At 40.4% G+C, this 16025-nt stretch overlaps 2 protein-coding genes across 5 annotated transcripts in view; one reads left to right on the top strand and one right to left on the bottom strand.

The window, feature by feature from the left end:
• Nucleotides 1–8918, top strand: part of FAM189A2 (family with sequence similarity 189 member A2) — a 30932-nt gene extending 22014 nt beyond the window's left edge. For both annotated transcript variants that reach the window (XM_032097177.1, XM_032097178.1), the window contains exons 7-11: nt 4–133; nt 714–786; nt 4924–5073; nt 6820–7106; nt 8222–8918. In XM_032097177.1, the coding sequence (XP_031953068.1) occupies nt 4–133; nt 714–786; nt 4924–5073; nt 6820–7106; nt 8222–8425 (844 nt within the window). In that variant the 3' untranslated portion in view covers nt 8426–8918. The remainder of the gene's footprint in view (nt 1–3; nt 134–713; nt 787–4923; nt 5074–6819; nt 7107–8221) is intronic.
• A 1844-nt stretch (nt 8919–10762) lies between these two features.
• The window catches only part of APBA1 (amyloid beta precursor protein binding family A member 1), an 89892-nt gene continuing 84629 nt past the window's right edge, over nt 10763–16025 (bottom strand). For all 3 annotated transcript variants that reach the window (XM_032097176.1, XM_032097174.1, XM_032097175.1), the window contains 2 exons: nt 15653–15793; nt 10763–14312 (listed from right to left, as the gene is read on the bottom strand). In XM_032097176.1, the coding sequence (XP_031953067.1) occupies nt 14241–14312; nt 15653–15793 (213 nt within the window). In that variant the 3' untranslated portion in view covers nt 10763–14240. The remainder of the gene's footprint in view (nt 14313–15652; nt 15794–16025) is intronic.

A 16025-nucleotide genomic window follows, 5' to 3' on the forward strand; every position in this document is an offset into this window, starting at 1 on the left:
CAGCACACTTGTCTCTGACATGATTTCACTGCCCTATATTTATGGAACACGAATCAAAGGGGTTGAAGTGTTCTGCCGTCTGGACCCACCTCCACCTTATGAAACTGCATGGAGCTCAAACAGCTCTAAGCAGGTAGGGGCCATCGGCGTTTAAAGTCTGATTTGTTTTTTTTCTACTGTAAGGGAAAGGTTGCACTGAAGCATGGTAAGTGTAAGTCAGGAGGATACATTTGATTACAAATGTAAATTTCGCTGTTTAATTAATCACTTACCTCTAGAACTGAAAAGTTTTCTCCAGTTGGAAAACTGCCCAGGCATGAGAGAAGGAGCAAAGAGCAATGTGGAGTACACCTGTTCCTGGTTATTCTAAAAGACCTCCTTGCTTTACTTCACTTATGTACCTGCACTCCTCCCATGGGGGACTAGGTCAAGGTTTTGCCATCACTGGCCATCCCTTTTTACTGGTGTTTTCAAAAGATGGGTACTTTTTCCCAGAAAACACTGGGTAGGATAAAATTGACTGATTTGGATGATGAACATTAATATTAGACATTCACTGGCCATGATTTTGCCGTGGAATTAAACTCATATCACACAGTCTCTGTGCAGTTAAAAAAAAGTGTTCAATTTCTAAGGTGGATGTTGCAGTTCTTAGGGAAATGCCAGAGAAAGATGGTGACTTGTGATTTTTCAACTTTTGCATTTTATTCCAGGGAGGCGCACCTCAAATAAATGGCATGGAAGATGTTGATTCAGGGGAAGTAACTGACAGGCAGTCCTCTCAAGGTAAAAAGTACATTTTAAAGTTTGTTCTAGAATGTTCTATCCAACACACACAACTTAATGTAGCAGCAGCATTATTAGTTCTTTGAAAGACAGACACCATACTGCAAGCCAGAGACACAGAATCATGATTGTTTTGGGCAGTGGGAACAAGGATTAGTATTGAAAATGTTTACAAGCATAAAAAGTTGTTGTCACATACGATACAAAAAGAAACATATATTTCCTTTTTAGTAACCTACAATTAGTTTTTGACACTATATCCATATTTTGCAAGAGAAGATGTCCAGCTCCAGTGCTTCCACTTGTTTATGTGGATGTGTTGTGTATGTGTATATGTTGGTGCCTGTTAACATTTTGCTGCTGTAAAACCAGGAAAAGGGTAGAATAATGCTATACTGTGTGGAGCTAAACTGGGAATTACTCCATTATCCAGCTTGGACTGGAGGAATTGCTTAATAATTTCTGCATCCTGGTACAGGAGATAGCTAAATTACTCTTAGACACCACATCAAGATTTGATCTGCCCTGTTTTAGAAAACCATACCTATGGTTCCAAGTTGTTTTTTGCCTTATGTTTGTTGCAATGTGTGCTTTATTAGCTTCCAGCTTTTCCAGTACAGCCCATGAAAATGTGTTCCAATTTTTGTTTGAACTTGACCGTTGTGGCAAGATTGTCCCGTGTGCAATCTTCACACCACAAGAGAGAGAAGGCTGGGGCCAGGGAAAAGCCTGAAATTAATTATTTATTTATTATTTATTTATTTTTATTTTATAAAAATTTTATTTGATTGTGGCCTGTCTTTTCCCAACCTACTTATCAAACTAGAAAAAAACTTTGATTTGAACTGCATCAGTTGAAATTGTTCCTATTATGTGGAGTCAGAGGAAAAAAGAGTTTGTGTAAAATCAGACTTTAGCCAAATGTCAGCTCTGTCAAAGTCCCCTTAAACTCTGACAGTCTGCCTGAAACCTCTGAAAACAAGCACTTGGATGCTTCTGGTGTCTTACCAGGTGTGATAACCAGACACCAGCTACAGCTCCTCTGGATTTCTTTGTCAAAGCTTTCTTACTGGTAAAAATCCTGTTGCTTTCTCTGAGCTTCTTGAGCTCAAACAAGACTAGGTTATCAAACAAGGGTACGTGGTGTGACTTGCTTAAAGTTATGAGAAAGGGAAACAAGAAAGAAATAGCATAGAAAATGCACCTGCAGTGAAGGACAGTCAGGAAAGTCTCTCTTCTGTTTAGTTTTATTTTGTTTTAAAAAAGGCTCTGATGAGACATTGTTTGAGGCATTTGTATTTAAAAACTTCCTTTGCAAGAATTAGACCTACCTGAGCATGTATGGCAAACTGTACCCTCCTCTCCATCATTTTAACTGGTTTGTCCAGTATTTTTTTTAATAAAGAGGTCTGTAAAGAGATGCTTAATTATTAGTCTGCCTGTTAAATTTGGATAAAAAAAGAAGGTGAGCCTCTTAAAAAAAAAATTAATGCTGCTTCTTCTAGATAAAAGGCTCCCTAAAATTTAAGAAAAAGAAATACATTAAGTAGTACCTCTTCCTTTATTTAAATCTGAGGAGATGTACTGCATCTGGCTGGAATGGAGTTAATTTTCTTCATAGCAGCCTGTTCTGCTGGTTTGGATTTGGGACCTGGGGGGAGTTCTTCAGCATTGTCATTGTTCAGGGACTGCCTGGGCACCAGTCAGCTAGTGGTGGATGATTGCTTGTTTTCCTTTGAGTTTGCTGGGTTTTTTTCTCCCCACCTCTGGCTGTCCTTATCTCAAGCCCACTAATTCTGCCAGATTTGTCCTTCCAATTCTCCTCCCCATGTCACTGGGGAAGAGTGAGTGACTGTGAGGGACTGAGCTGCCTGCTGGGCACACAGCAGGAGGGAAATACAAAATGGGGACTTAGCTGGAATTGTGGTAGAGGTAGTCTATGGGCTGTCTCAGCTGGCGCAGTGTAGCAGTCTATAAATAAAACTTGAACTTTCGGTTTTTGCTGGCAGGCTGTCATGCCAGGGCATTTGTATGTGATGCTGTGATTCCCTTGGCATCATCAGGGCTGATCAACTGAGGATAGCTCCCAACAGAAGTTAAAGCTGCACACTACTCTGCCAGCAGAGCCAGGGGAATCCTGACTGCTGGCTGCAGGAGGAGCTCTAAGATTCTTTATGCCAGCTAAAATTGTTTTACTGACTTCATAATCACTCCTGTCAAGCAGAATGGGACTTTCCCTGCTGACTGAGGTAGGCAGGCATGCAACTGTTGCCTTTCCCTGGTCTTAAAATTAAGAACCAAACATGGTTTAAGGGAAAAGGGATTTTTACCTCAGTATTTATTTAAGGATCCTTAAGGTGCACCTGCACTTTGTCCAGGTGGAATGCGCCGAAATGCACACTGAAATGCACACACGATAGATCATGTATACAATATATAGGCCTTGCAAATTAGCATATCTATCAAAGATTCCCCAATGAGAAGCTTAAATGAATAGCGTGATATCTCCCCATCCTGAGGAATTCTCCCCTGGATGGGCCTATCTTAGTTTACAGGATGTGTTCTAGGGAAGACCTTGGTTTCTCAGGATAGCGTAGGACTTTCTGGCCTCCAACTGCCAGGCCTCCAGGATGTTTGGTCTCCTGGCTTAATGGAATCTTAGGACTATCCTAAGTTATCAGGCTTAAGGAATTACAAGTATGCATGCTGAAAGCACTGGGGATACATAAAAGCTATATAAAAGGGTATATAAAAGGTATATAAAAAAGGCAAAAACTCATCATGGCATCACAACCTTTTGCTGGTGGCAGGAAATGCTTAGTAGATGCTCTGTATCATCACAAACTAGGTGTATGCATTTCCAGTACACACCACCTTAAGACAATTATCTCTCTGAAACACTGACATTATTAAGAAAAATGAGATCTGAAACATTAACATTATTAAGAATTATCATAAGATCATGAAATCAGTTCATTAATCTGTTCAGAATTTTTTAAAAGTACCAAACAAACAACTTCTCCAAAGTAACACACCGAGTGTGTGCAGCATTTTAGGTAGAACTGTTGCCTGTGGAATGGACTGACACTGGAAAAATTCCTGGAGAACTGTCTCCTGTGGGAGGAACCCCATGCTGGAGCAGAGGAAGGACCCCCTCACTGAGCAGCAGCAGAAGCAACGTGTCATGAACTGACCATAACCCACATTCCTGCACCGCTGCAGGGCAGCAGATACAGCGCAGGGGAGGGTTCGGGGAAGGTGTTTTTAAGATTTGTTTTACTTCTCATTATCCTGCTTGTTTTTTGATAAATTCAGCTAATATCCCTGAGCTGAGTCTGTTTTGCCCGTGATGGTAATTGATGAGTGATCTCTCCCTGTCCATATTTCCAGTCATGAGCCTTTCATTGTATTTTTTCTCCCCTGTCCAGTTGCAGAGGGGAGTGATAGAATGGCTGTGGTGGGTGCCTGCCATCCAGGCAGGGGCAATCCACTACAAATTTTTTAACTCCTGCATGAGCCAGAAAATTGTTTTCTGTAATATGCCAGGTGCCATCAGATGGAGGTACAGAACCAAGCCTAGTGAGAAACATATGGAGCTTCGTCCTGTCCTGTTCATTAAATTGCAGCATATAATTTCACTCTTAGGAAAAGGAGGAGTGGGAAGGATATAACATATCACAAGAATCCAGGAAAATACTTAAGTAAAGATTTTAACTCCTTTTTAGGGACTGGTGACTGATTTACGAGCTACCTAATTGCAAAAGGTGACCAATGTCTCTGGCCGTATGCTGTCATATCTTGGTACAGCTGCTTATAAGAGGAAGATTTGAGGCTCTGTGAGATTTAGTTTTTCTCCAGTAAAGCTGTAGCTCTCTTCTCTCTGACCAAGTAGTTATAGGTGATTTTTGTTCTAGGCTGAACTAGACTGTAGTCTTTCTCTACTCCAGTTGCATAAGGCTGTACAGGTTTTTGTTCAGTATATGTGGGTCTGTGCGCACATATGTGCACCTCTAGACTTTTGTGTCCAGTCATTACAGATTTGCAGGTGGGATTGGGAAAAAAATCAGCGTCTAATAACAGCTTCTACAGATTTGCTTTATTTTGACTACTTTTACTTTTCTGTTCCTGATTATCCAGCTGAAGAAACTCAGGAGCCTTCCAGCAGAGTGAGTCTTTCCCCTTCAAATGCCAGCTGTGTGCCTGCAGGAATGAACAGCAGAGCCTTCAATCCCTTGCGGAAACGATCTAAAAGTGACCCTGTGCTTCTGCACTGCCAGCTGCCTCAAGGTGACTCCCTTTTCTCTGTCAGTGATTGTGTAATGGCTCTTTAAAAGAACACTCTTCAGAAGTTTGGTACCTTGAACCTAGTACCTGCAGAAATCAGCTGCTGTCTCCCAACAGAGTACCTACATTACAGTAGTTTTTGCTTTGCCAAGCCTTCTCCACCTAACTCCTTAGTCTTGCTGCTCTTCATGTTTTCACATCTAGGAACAGGGTCTGTAGCCAGGCCTGGGTAGGAGGGAGGGGTGGTGGAAAATGTGGAGGGAGAGCACACAGGATTTCTCAGTGCATTGACATCTAAGATCTTACAAGTGCAGTTGTCAATGTGAGACATTTAAAGCAAAACTGGCTTGGGGATTTGGTATTAGCCTATAAATTTGCTCCCCTTTTCTCAATTCTCATACCATCAAAAAAAAAAAACAAACCCAAAAACTCAATACAACCCATAGTGGAGAGTTGATGAAACTGCTTTGGTGTTAAGTGATCTAATTCTGTTGCTGTGGGAAAACTGCTACTGTGACTACAGAGTCCGTGGTACTGCTGGCTGTCTTGAAACACGCACCAGTCAGGGGTCTTGAAGTTTTCACTAGAGGATACTGGAGTTCCCACAGTAGCTGCTGATACATTCTAGCACTCAAAATTTAAGTGCCAATGGGGCATGTTAGTAACAGCCATTTACTCTGGATACTGGGAGCATGCCTATGTGGATTACACTTGCTGTTTTTGTGGAATGTTTTCATGGCCCTGCTGTATCATATGCTTTCTCTTCTCCTCTTATCAACTTCCACCACAGCAGCCCAGAGAATCTGCTGCTGAAGCAATAGTTACATGACACAGAGCCTATTCACAGCTGTGAAAGCAGAGTGTTTCTGCTGTAGAGAGGCTCCTTGTCAGAAGCATTTGGAAGCTGTAGGCTCAGTGTTAGTGAGGTTAGGTCTGTTCAGCAGTAGATCTGAGAGTTAGTCATGAGTGCTGCAGGAAGAGAACTTACTGCAACAATGGAAGTTGCTCTTCTTGCTGGGAAGTTTTGCATCTCCTCCTGGCAATTTTTGGTATGAAGCCAACATTAAAGTGCTTCTTGTACAATCTATAGGTGCAGTTTTGGTTTTTTTAGGTTTTTTTTTTCATTTTAATGGGGTCAAAATCTGATAACTTGTTTACACCAAAGGCAGTCAATTTTTATTTGGATGAAAGGCAGTGAAATTGATTCTGTATTGCCTTTTGTTTAGTCCTTGCAAGGTAATTTTGAATATTTGGTATGGGTTTGTTTTCCTTTTTCCATTGAATTTGCACTTTGTAGTATTACTAGCTTCCAGCTTGACAGGTAGTTATTTTCAGTATTTTATAACTTGTCCTCTTGACTGCTAATAACTAAAAGTTACAAAGAGTTTACGAGAGATCATAAAAGCCCTCTACCTTTATGTTTACATAAACACTCAACACACATTTCAGGTCTCTTCAGATCAGAAACAAGAGAAAGGAACCAGTGTACACAAAATGACAAAGAGCTTTCCACAGGGAAAGTGTCCCTTCAGACTCTTTGACATGTGACATGCACTCAACCATAGCTATGTATGACTATTTTACAGGCATTTTGTGTAATTCCAATAGTGAGCCTTCCATACCACCCTGACCATACCAGACCGTAGTTTTATGTGGTTAAACTGCACTGCATCCTCGTTGAATCAGGAGTGAAATCTCCAGAATACTGTGAACCTTGTGGATTGTTTGCTTTGTTTCATTTGTCTTCAGGGACAGTGCTCAGCTGTGAAACTGCAACACTCAATGACTTAAATCCACTGAATGCTGTCACCCTGCGTAACAGTTCAAAAGCAAGAGCTTTGAGGGCAAGACCCCAATCTCTGGTAGACTATAAGTCTTACATGGACACTAAACGGCGTGTGGCGTGGATCCTTGAGCAGTCCTCCTGCAGCATGAGCCCAGACATACATGACCTGGTGGAAAATATCAAATCTGTTTTAAAATCAGATGAGAAACATATGGCAGAAGCTGTCACCAGTGCCACTTTCCTTGAGCAGGTAGATTTATTACTTGTATTTATCAGGTGATGTGGAAACCCACTGCCCCTGGTTTGGAAGTATAGGTTTACATTTGCCAGTCTGTGTGTCAGAGTTTTTCGACCAAATTGGCTTCCTTCAGTGCTTTAGTTTCATGTAGGGAGTGTGTGAGAAGCTGTGACGTTTCTTGCTTTATTAGCCAGAAGACAGAGTCTATGTGTATTTAAAAACTGAGTCAGTCTTCTGTGGAGGAATCATGAACTGTAAATAACATGACAGCATTTTACACTGAGTTTGGCAGGGGAGAGGGAGAAGATGTTATAAGCATTTGCTATTACAAACCAGAAGGAATGGAGGCTGGCAAGGAAATTTTTATGTAAACCCACTAGAAGCAACTTTTTTTGTGATTGGCTCCCAGGATAAAAATAAGACCTAGTATTAAAGAAAAGCAGAAAATAGAAAATACGTGTTTACATCAATGGAATGAATATCCAGAAGTTTCAGACACTGCAGACTTCATCAGACAAATGTCTTGGTAACTTACAGACCATTTGTGTAGATGAATTGATTCATGCATAGCACAAGTGATGTGCTATGACAACTGGTTTTGGTTTGGGTTCTCATGCAAAACGCATCAGTGTCATTAGGCTCTGTGAATAAAGTGGGATTTCCCACCATAGCCTTCAGGCAACAAAAGCCTTGACAAATTTGACAGAAACAGGAGGAAAAAAGATTCCTTATGAGAATTTAATTTATCACACAGGCCTGAACATTCTTACAGTTCAGTGGCTTCTGCAAGGAAGCAACATTTAGGTTTCTTCTAAACAATACCAGATATGCCATAGGCTGGACTGAGAGAATTCTTGTGCAGCTTTGAGGGGGAAAACCAAACCAACCAACCAAAAACCCCACAAACAACAACAAAACAAAAAATTACCCCATTCCTTTTCCCAACTAGGACTGCTTTTTCCATGCCTCCTTGGCAAATTCTAGGGTTTTCATAGCTTTTAAAATTATTCTTTAAACATAACAGACAGCACTACAACTAGCTTCTTCCTAGTTGGGTAAAAAACTATTTTAATGGAAGAGCCTGAAAACAAAACTGATTTAAACTATTTTTTTTTTTCTTTTTAAAGGTGATGGCACCTGCCCAGCAAGCCATGTCATTGAGAGTCCATGTGTTACCTTTCAGACTGCATCCTGGATTGCTGTACCTGGAGAACTGTGGTGATCTGAGTACTTTCACCACAGAGGGAGAACAGTTGGCAGAGAGAAGCCAAAGAGCAGAACATGAACGGCCTCACAGTCTTATTGGTGTTGTCAGGGAAACTGTACTTTGAGCTGGCTTTTTGGTTATTCCTCAGCAGAGGACCTCTGTCAGACATATACATACTGCAGAGGAAAATAATCTCTGGCAAGTGGGTGGATGGGTTTGTCAATAATCACTTTCTTTTTTAATACTGTCATGCATAGACTCCAAAGGGGATGATCATTCTAAAAAACTATTTAGCAGATTGCAAGATTGACCTTTTAGGGCTCTCAGTTGCAACTCATCTGCTTGTGATACATCTTGTCCTGCATCTCCATGAAGTTTGGTAATGTGTACCTGTGGGGTATGATACATCATCATTGGGGAAGAAGCTGTGAAAAGAAGTATTGAAGAACTTCGCAAATTTTTGGTACTTTGATTTAAATTAAAATCTGTCGTAAAGTGCAGACCTTCAGATAAGTAATTTAGTAAAAAAATGGCGTACAGGATTCTAAAATTATTCTTTATAAAAGAAGGCTGTTGTGCAAACTGTACTAAAAATAAAAACTGTCTTGAAGAAGTGCTCTTTTGGCTCAGTGAATTTCTCACTTAATGGCAGAACATTATTTTTGTCTTAATGATAGAACAACATTCAAACCCAAAAGCACATGTGTTTTGCAACAGGAGGTGCTGGCTTGTTACCATCCCAGGAAGAAAGGCATGGTATAGTCCCATTCAAAATGCTGTTTATTAGAACAGGTGCTATGAAGAAAGAAGCTAGTATAGCTAATTCTATGTTCCTTCAGACGCTGGGAACCTCAGATTGTGCAGCATCAAGCAGGGCACAACAACTTATGCAGATCCCATCCATTTTACCCCATTTAGGTAATTTGAACTAATTAAAAATTTTCTTAGAAAACAACTCTATTCATCACTTATACCGTCAAACAAAAGGGATGTTCACATGGGACCTTACTGCTGCAGTTCTAGACAAAGGCATGGACACGCAGGTACTGCTGGGTGGTATTTGCCATTTTGAGTACCACTGGGGCTGCCTGCAGGCTCCTTTCTTATAATCAACCATCTAAATTTATCCTGTGGCTAAGGGACATCCCTGTAGGTACAGATGTAGAAGCAGCACAAAGCAGCACAGCACAGGCCTGCTCCTCCTCAGGTAACAGGCACATGGATCACATGGACTCTTCACATACCATGATTTTAGGTCAAGATTGCTCTATATGCTTCTGTACTGAACATTTATTTAAATTACAGTCCCAGCCCTGTCACTGACACTGCCAGGCCCCACAGGTCACCAGCATCACTTCTTCAGCCTGCAAGGCACTACAGAGTGCTGGAACTGTGCGGGGGGGGCGGGGGAGGCGGTTTCTGCTTGTCCTCTGTGTGGATCCTAACTATTAAAACCCTGAAGGTGAGGGCAAGAAACATGTCCCCTGTGAATACAGCAAATCTGTGAAATTACCTGTGCTGCTAAAGTAAAGGCTTATGTTTATCCACTGAAATACAGAAAAGTTTGTAACACAGAAATTGGTATGTACAGCTAATGGTAAGAAGAAACAGGAGGATGGAGGGTGGCACACAGGGAAACACAGAAAACAAGCTCAGCCTGTCTGCTGCACCCTTTTCCAGGGACTTAATGATTTCTTCAGTCTATCATTTAAGCAAATAAGGTGAAATACTTCATTCTCTCATGTTGACGGTGTTTGTACTTCATGTTAAGAAGAGCCACTAAATGGCTTCTGAATCAGCTGTGGTGTATATTTAGTATGTCATTTCTGTAGTTTCAAAGTACTCATGACAACCTATGAGGCACAGAAAATCCTATGAAGCCTCACCAGAAGAAACACTCCCTTGATAACTTTTTTTTTGGTTGACTTTGAAATACAACCATATTCTTCATAATCTCTCATACGAATCTTTTTAACGTTAGCACAGGCAGTTCCAGGATTAATTCTAAGGACAGATGTATTACAATTCTACTTTTTATTTATTCAAATGGTATTAGGTCTTTAATAATAAACCATGCTGATGACATTTGAAGGAAAACAGTGATTTCAGAAATTACTCTAAGTGAAGAATTTTCATCAAAGCCCCATTTATGAAAAAATCCTATTTAAAGTTATTCAGTCAATGAAATAGTACTTCTGTCACAATCATAGTGGCATTTCACACAGTAAAAACTGGGATGCCACTTTGATTAGCTTTGTTTAGGAGCACTAGTGTCATGTATTGTCTGAAAAGAATGCTCTTTTAAAAATAAAGTCAACAGCATTGCTTCACACCTGCAGAAACACAGAATTACTCCAGACTAAGTTGCAAAAAAGAACTTCAGACACCTTCCAATTATGTATTCAGCATTGGCAAGTCAGCCTCTAGGTCAGTATGAGCAAATTCGCAGCCTTGTCTGAGGTATTTTTGTTTTGTAGTTTATTGTTGCAAATCTTACAGACATTAGCGCTCTGTTAAATAAAGGAATGTAGCACAGTAAATACATCACAACAAAATAACTGGCCAGAAACCCCCTACCCTGTCCCATCCAAAGCAAAAAGCCCACTCTTCTCCCCCCTGTCTCTCCCCCAGATCAAACCAGCACAGCTTCATTAGAGAGGTCAGAGACCTGTGGCAGAAAACATCAGAGTAATTACATTCAGTAGATGTGCAATATCAACATTCCAGGCTCACATATATTTATATATATATTTATATTTATATATAGAGATCATTAAATGTTTACAAAGAACAATATTGTTACAAATACAATACTATGCTTTTCCCAACGCTTTACAATAATTTCTATTCATCCTCTTTACAGAACAATAGTACAACTTCATAGTCTAGGTACGGCGCTAAATATGTACAAGAGATCTCAACCATGTTGCTGTCTTGAGAAATACATTTCTTTTAGAAAAGAAGGAAAGCTAGCAAACTTGGAAATCCAAACAGACTCAAACAAGATTCAAAACAAATGTGAAACTTCTCAAAAATAAAAGAATACAAGGGATGCTTCATCCTTAATGTAAACACTGAAGAGTTAATTAGACTGTATGAAGCAGCAAGGATGAAAGGAAAAGAATTCAGGTCTGTCACTGAAGAAGGAATGTAAACCTTTGAAGGAATGTTCCTTTGCATCTGTTAAAAATCCCCATATCTGATCTATCAAACTGCTGCAACAGTCTAGAGAACAGCCGGCTTTCCCTTTTGAGTTCCATTTTCCTGAAACTCTTTCTGTTTACAGAGTAAAATGGGATTGTTTACAAGACTGTTCTCAGAAGTGTGCACACACTATGGACCTCTCAGTTTAGAAATCTTATGCACATACTGTAATTGGAAAAATGAGATTTTTTTGCTAAACTCTGGTCCTGCAAGCATTCATTTGCCTAATGTTAAGCACCTATTTAGGATGAACAGTAACTTCAGACTCCTGGCTGCAAGATTTCCAAAGAAACAGTCATTTCTTCTCTAAATATATTTGCCTTTTCAGATCTTCATCATTTCCCAGTGAAGTGAGTTAAAGACTTCACCACATGGGCTAGACAGAACCACAGAAAGAAGTGAAGTGGAGGGCATACACACAAGCAGGAACCAGGCTAACTGTGTCTTCAAGAGTTCACTAAGTTTCCTCAGGCAATGTATGGAAAGGCTGCACTGTATATAATCTTCTAAATTGTACATGGTTATATACCATATTTACATTTATTACTATATATATGGAAAGTTCTAGAAAAAAAAGGTTCAAATTACCATAAACCAGGTGTCTACAGTTAAACAATATACTCACAAGCCATTAATTATCATCTTGCATCAGTCAGGCCACAGAGTTAAGTACTAACCTGGAATACTAACACCATTCTCTTGTGCAATCTGCTATTCTGGAGCCTTGGATTAAGTTATATAACAACAAGAAAAGCAGTAAAATCAAGTCATTGTACATTAATTTCAACACTAAAACATATCCCCTTACTACAACAGTTTATGTGCCACTTCATTGTGTCCCTTAAATATCTCCTTCCCACAGAAATACAGTTTATTCTCTCACTCTGATCAGGCTGTGGTTATACACAATTTTAGAAAGCCAAAAAATGGACCTCTGACAAGAGTGCTCAGTGGTTCTCAGCAGTGTTTGCAGCAAGTGCACATGCACACACCCACTTCCATGAATCCCCATAGCAATGTCTAGGATCATCACTGGACTGCAAGCAACGCTTACATTGCACAGCTTACGTCACAACAAGTGAGGAACAAGTGACCATGAACAACACCGCATTTGCAAAGCAGAAGTGGTGTGTGGCTGTGTGTTGTCTGCTCTTGTTTTCATGTACTGAGCCTTTCCATCATAGTAAAACACAGCACAAACTGTTTCTTTAAAAGAAATCAACATGCTAGCCTGGACTAAACGCATGTTTCAACTTCATTATAAACACCAGTATACAGTCCTGAAAAAAAGCCACTACAGAGAATGTAGAATTCTCTCACTAGGAAGAAAAGCCACTGCTGCTTTTTTATTTTTAACCCTCTTAAAAAAACCGAAGAACCCAACCCAGCCCCCTTTTCCCCTTTTGTCTCTAGCATGCAACTTAGAGCTAATCAAATACAAGATTTCATACATCCCTACAGCTTATCATCTTCATACAAGTGCATATAGTACACACAAATCTCTTGTAAGTGCCATACATATGGGAAAAAAAATCACAAGCTAAATTATATAACAAAATAAATAAGTGTATTCTTGCCTCGTCCTTTCCACAGTTACCTATATCATGACTAAAGAGGAAGTCAATAAAATTAGACAGGTCTTTGGACAGAAATATATGTTAAAACTGGCTCAGAGAACAAAATTACTTAGAACAGTCTGCAGATCTCTTATATTCAAACTTCATAAATAGGAAGCACAATTTAAAAAATGTCTATATACACTGGCACACATGGCTATGTGCACCAAAATCAGAATTAAGAGCCTAGAAAAAGTGTAGCTATTCAGCAAATCCCCTCACTATTTGTCTTGTGGATATTTAAAGATCCTCCCCCCCCACTTCTTTAACCTCTAAAATCAGGAAGGGACTATAAAAGACAAAGCAGAAGAAAACCAGGAGATAGAAACCTGGGGCCAGAGAGAGGGAGGCAGCTGTAAAAAATGCCTCCCAAATTTCTTAGTATGTAGTATTTCTTAGTAATGCAAGTATAATGTTTCAGGAACTCATGGAGTATTTTTTGGGGTTCTACTATCATGAAGAACTGATGACAGAGGGGAATTAAAAGGTGTGAATTTGGACAATTCATTTTACAACAGCAGCATTTACTGAGTATCTAGAAGCAGGTGATTTTTCCTGAGGGCAAAACCAATCCTTTTGGTATTCTACTTTCCCCACAGACACAAACCTTTAGTACTGAGCTTAGTGCCTGTGGGAAAATAGGGCAAGAAAAGCAAAGTGACATGCAGGATATCCAAGAGAGCACTTTGTACCCTATACTTCTATCTGTTTGGTAAAGACATCTTTCATTCAGCAACATCTAATTTACTCAGTTTGTAAAATTATAGCCACAAAAATAAAATTGATTATATAGCATGAAATAGAGCCATCTGTGAATACTGCTGTAAACTACACTGCTGTTGTTTACCTTTTTTACATGTGGAGCTGTATGAAGTTTCACTTGTAAAAAGATGCAGCCAAAATAGTTCCATAGATATATTTTGCCCTTTACCAAAATGCAGGAAAATTGTGGGAAGGAGAGGAAAAAGGGATGGAGGAGAGAGCAACAGTGTATTTGTGTCTGTGAAGTGGGGAGAGAGAAAGAAATGTCTCTGCAGACACAGAAATGCAGCACTAGAGAGACAAGCACTAATGAGGAAAAACATCTTCCATGCACACTGTGGTGGTGAGGTGTCAGCTTCAGATGTAAACTGGTTGCTCTTGTGCAGTCAACAGTCTGTACATGGCAGCTGGCATAGTCTTCATGTGAATCTAGAGGAAATAAGCCAAGTTAATCATGTTCCTAAACATGCATACCTCATGTGAAGGACCCAGATAAGGGCATACAAGGCAAAAAAAAGGTGAAACTTGAGAGTTTTCATACCCTTATTATAGTATTGTAGGTGATGATTTTATGAAATAATATGTTTAGTATTGATGAACCATCTAAAATTGGGAACACTTCATATTTTCCGGGTAGGGTTCTTCTAAAGCATAGAACTATGGGCCAAATAATGAAAGAAATAGTGTGCAGGCTTGCTCTCACTTCAGCTTTTTGGATTTAATTAGCAACAGACCAATAGATGTAGAACCACAGAATTATGGAACAGTTTGAAAGGGAAGGGACCTTTGAAGATCATCTAGTCCAAACTGCCTTATTGCAGCTATTGACATTTTTCACTAGACCAGGTTGTGTTCAGAGCCCCATCCAAGCTGGCCTTGAACACTTCCAGGGATGAGGCATCCACAGGTACTCTGGTCAACCTGTGCCAGTGGCTCACCAACCTTATAGTGAAGGATTTCTTCCTATGCCTGATCTAAATCTACCTTCTTTCACTTTGAAACCATTTCCTATTGTTCTGCACTGGAGACCTTGGTAAAAGTCTCTCCAGTTTTCTTAGAAGCCCCCTTTAGACATTCAAAGGCTGCTGTCAGGTCTCCCTGGAGCCTTCTCTTCTCCAGGCTGAACAACCAAACCTCTCTCAGCCTTTTCTCACAGGAGAGGTGCTCCAGCCCTCTGACCCTTTTCATGGCCTCCATCTGTACCTGCTCAAGCAGGTTCATGCCTTACTGAGGACCCTAGAACTGTACACGCAGCACTCCAGGTGGGGCCTCACAAGAGCAGAATACAAAGGGAAAATCACCTCCCTTTCCCTGCTAGCCACACTGTTTTTGAAGCAGCCCAGGATACAGCTGGCTTTTTGGGCTGCAAGTGCCCATTCCTGGCTCATGTCCAACTTTCCTTCCACCAAGTTCCTCTCTGCAGGGCTGTTCTCCATCCCACTACTGATGTTGGAGATTGCCCAGACTCAGATGCAGGAACTTGCACTTGGTCTTGTTGATCTTCACAAGGGTTACATGGGCCACTTTTCTAGCCTTTTCAGATCCCTCTAATGGCATCCCTTTCCTTAAACATTGCTGATCTTGATGTCACCTTCAAACTTGCTGAGAGTGCAACTCGATCCCTGTCTATGTCACTGACAAAGACATGACAGAGTACTGGTCCCAGTACGGTCCCTTGAAGGACACTGCTCATTACTGGTTTTCACTGGTTGTTACTGGTAACAGCAATGAACTGTGCTATACTGCCTAGACACATTGCTGGTTCTTACCTCACCAACAGCATTTGAGAGGATGTGAACAATTTTCTCATGCGGTGTTGCTACAACGCTCTGCCCATTGATTTCAATGATCCGATGGCCAACACGCACACCTCCTCGCTCTGCTATGCCTCCTCTCATAAGGCTACAGATCTGGAAGGGAAAGCACAAGTTTATCACAGGCTGGATAAGAAACAGAGACTTTTGATTACCCATTTTTGCCTGCAAGCTATGAGTCAACATTTAAACACAGAGACTTGCAACAAATTCTAAGAGGCTGACTCAAAGCAAAATTTGTTAGTGACAAGTAACTAATGGATATTCTCTTCCAAGAGCAGAACAAACTTTCAGAAAAGGCTGTTTGTTTTTTTTACATTACATGTCT

The sequence above is a fragment of the Corvus moneduloides genome, chromosome Z (genome assembly GCF_009650955.1).
Source record: "Corvus moneduloides isolate bCorMon1 chromosome Z, bCorMon1.pri, whole genome shotgun sequence".
Classification (NCBI taxonomy): Eukaryota; Metazoa; Chordata; class Aves; order Passeriformes; family Corvidae; genus Corvus; species Corvus moneduloides.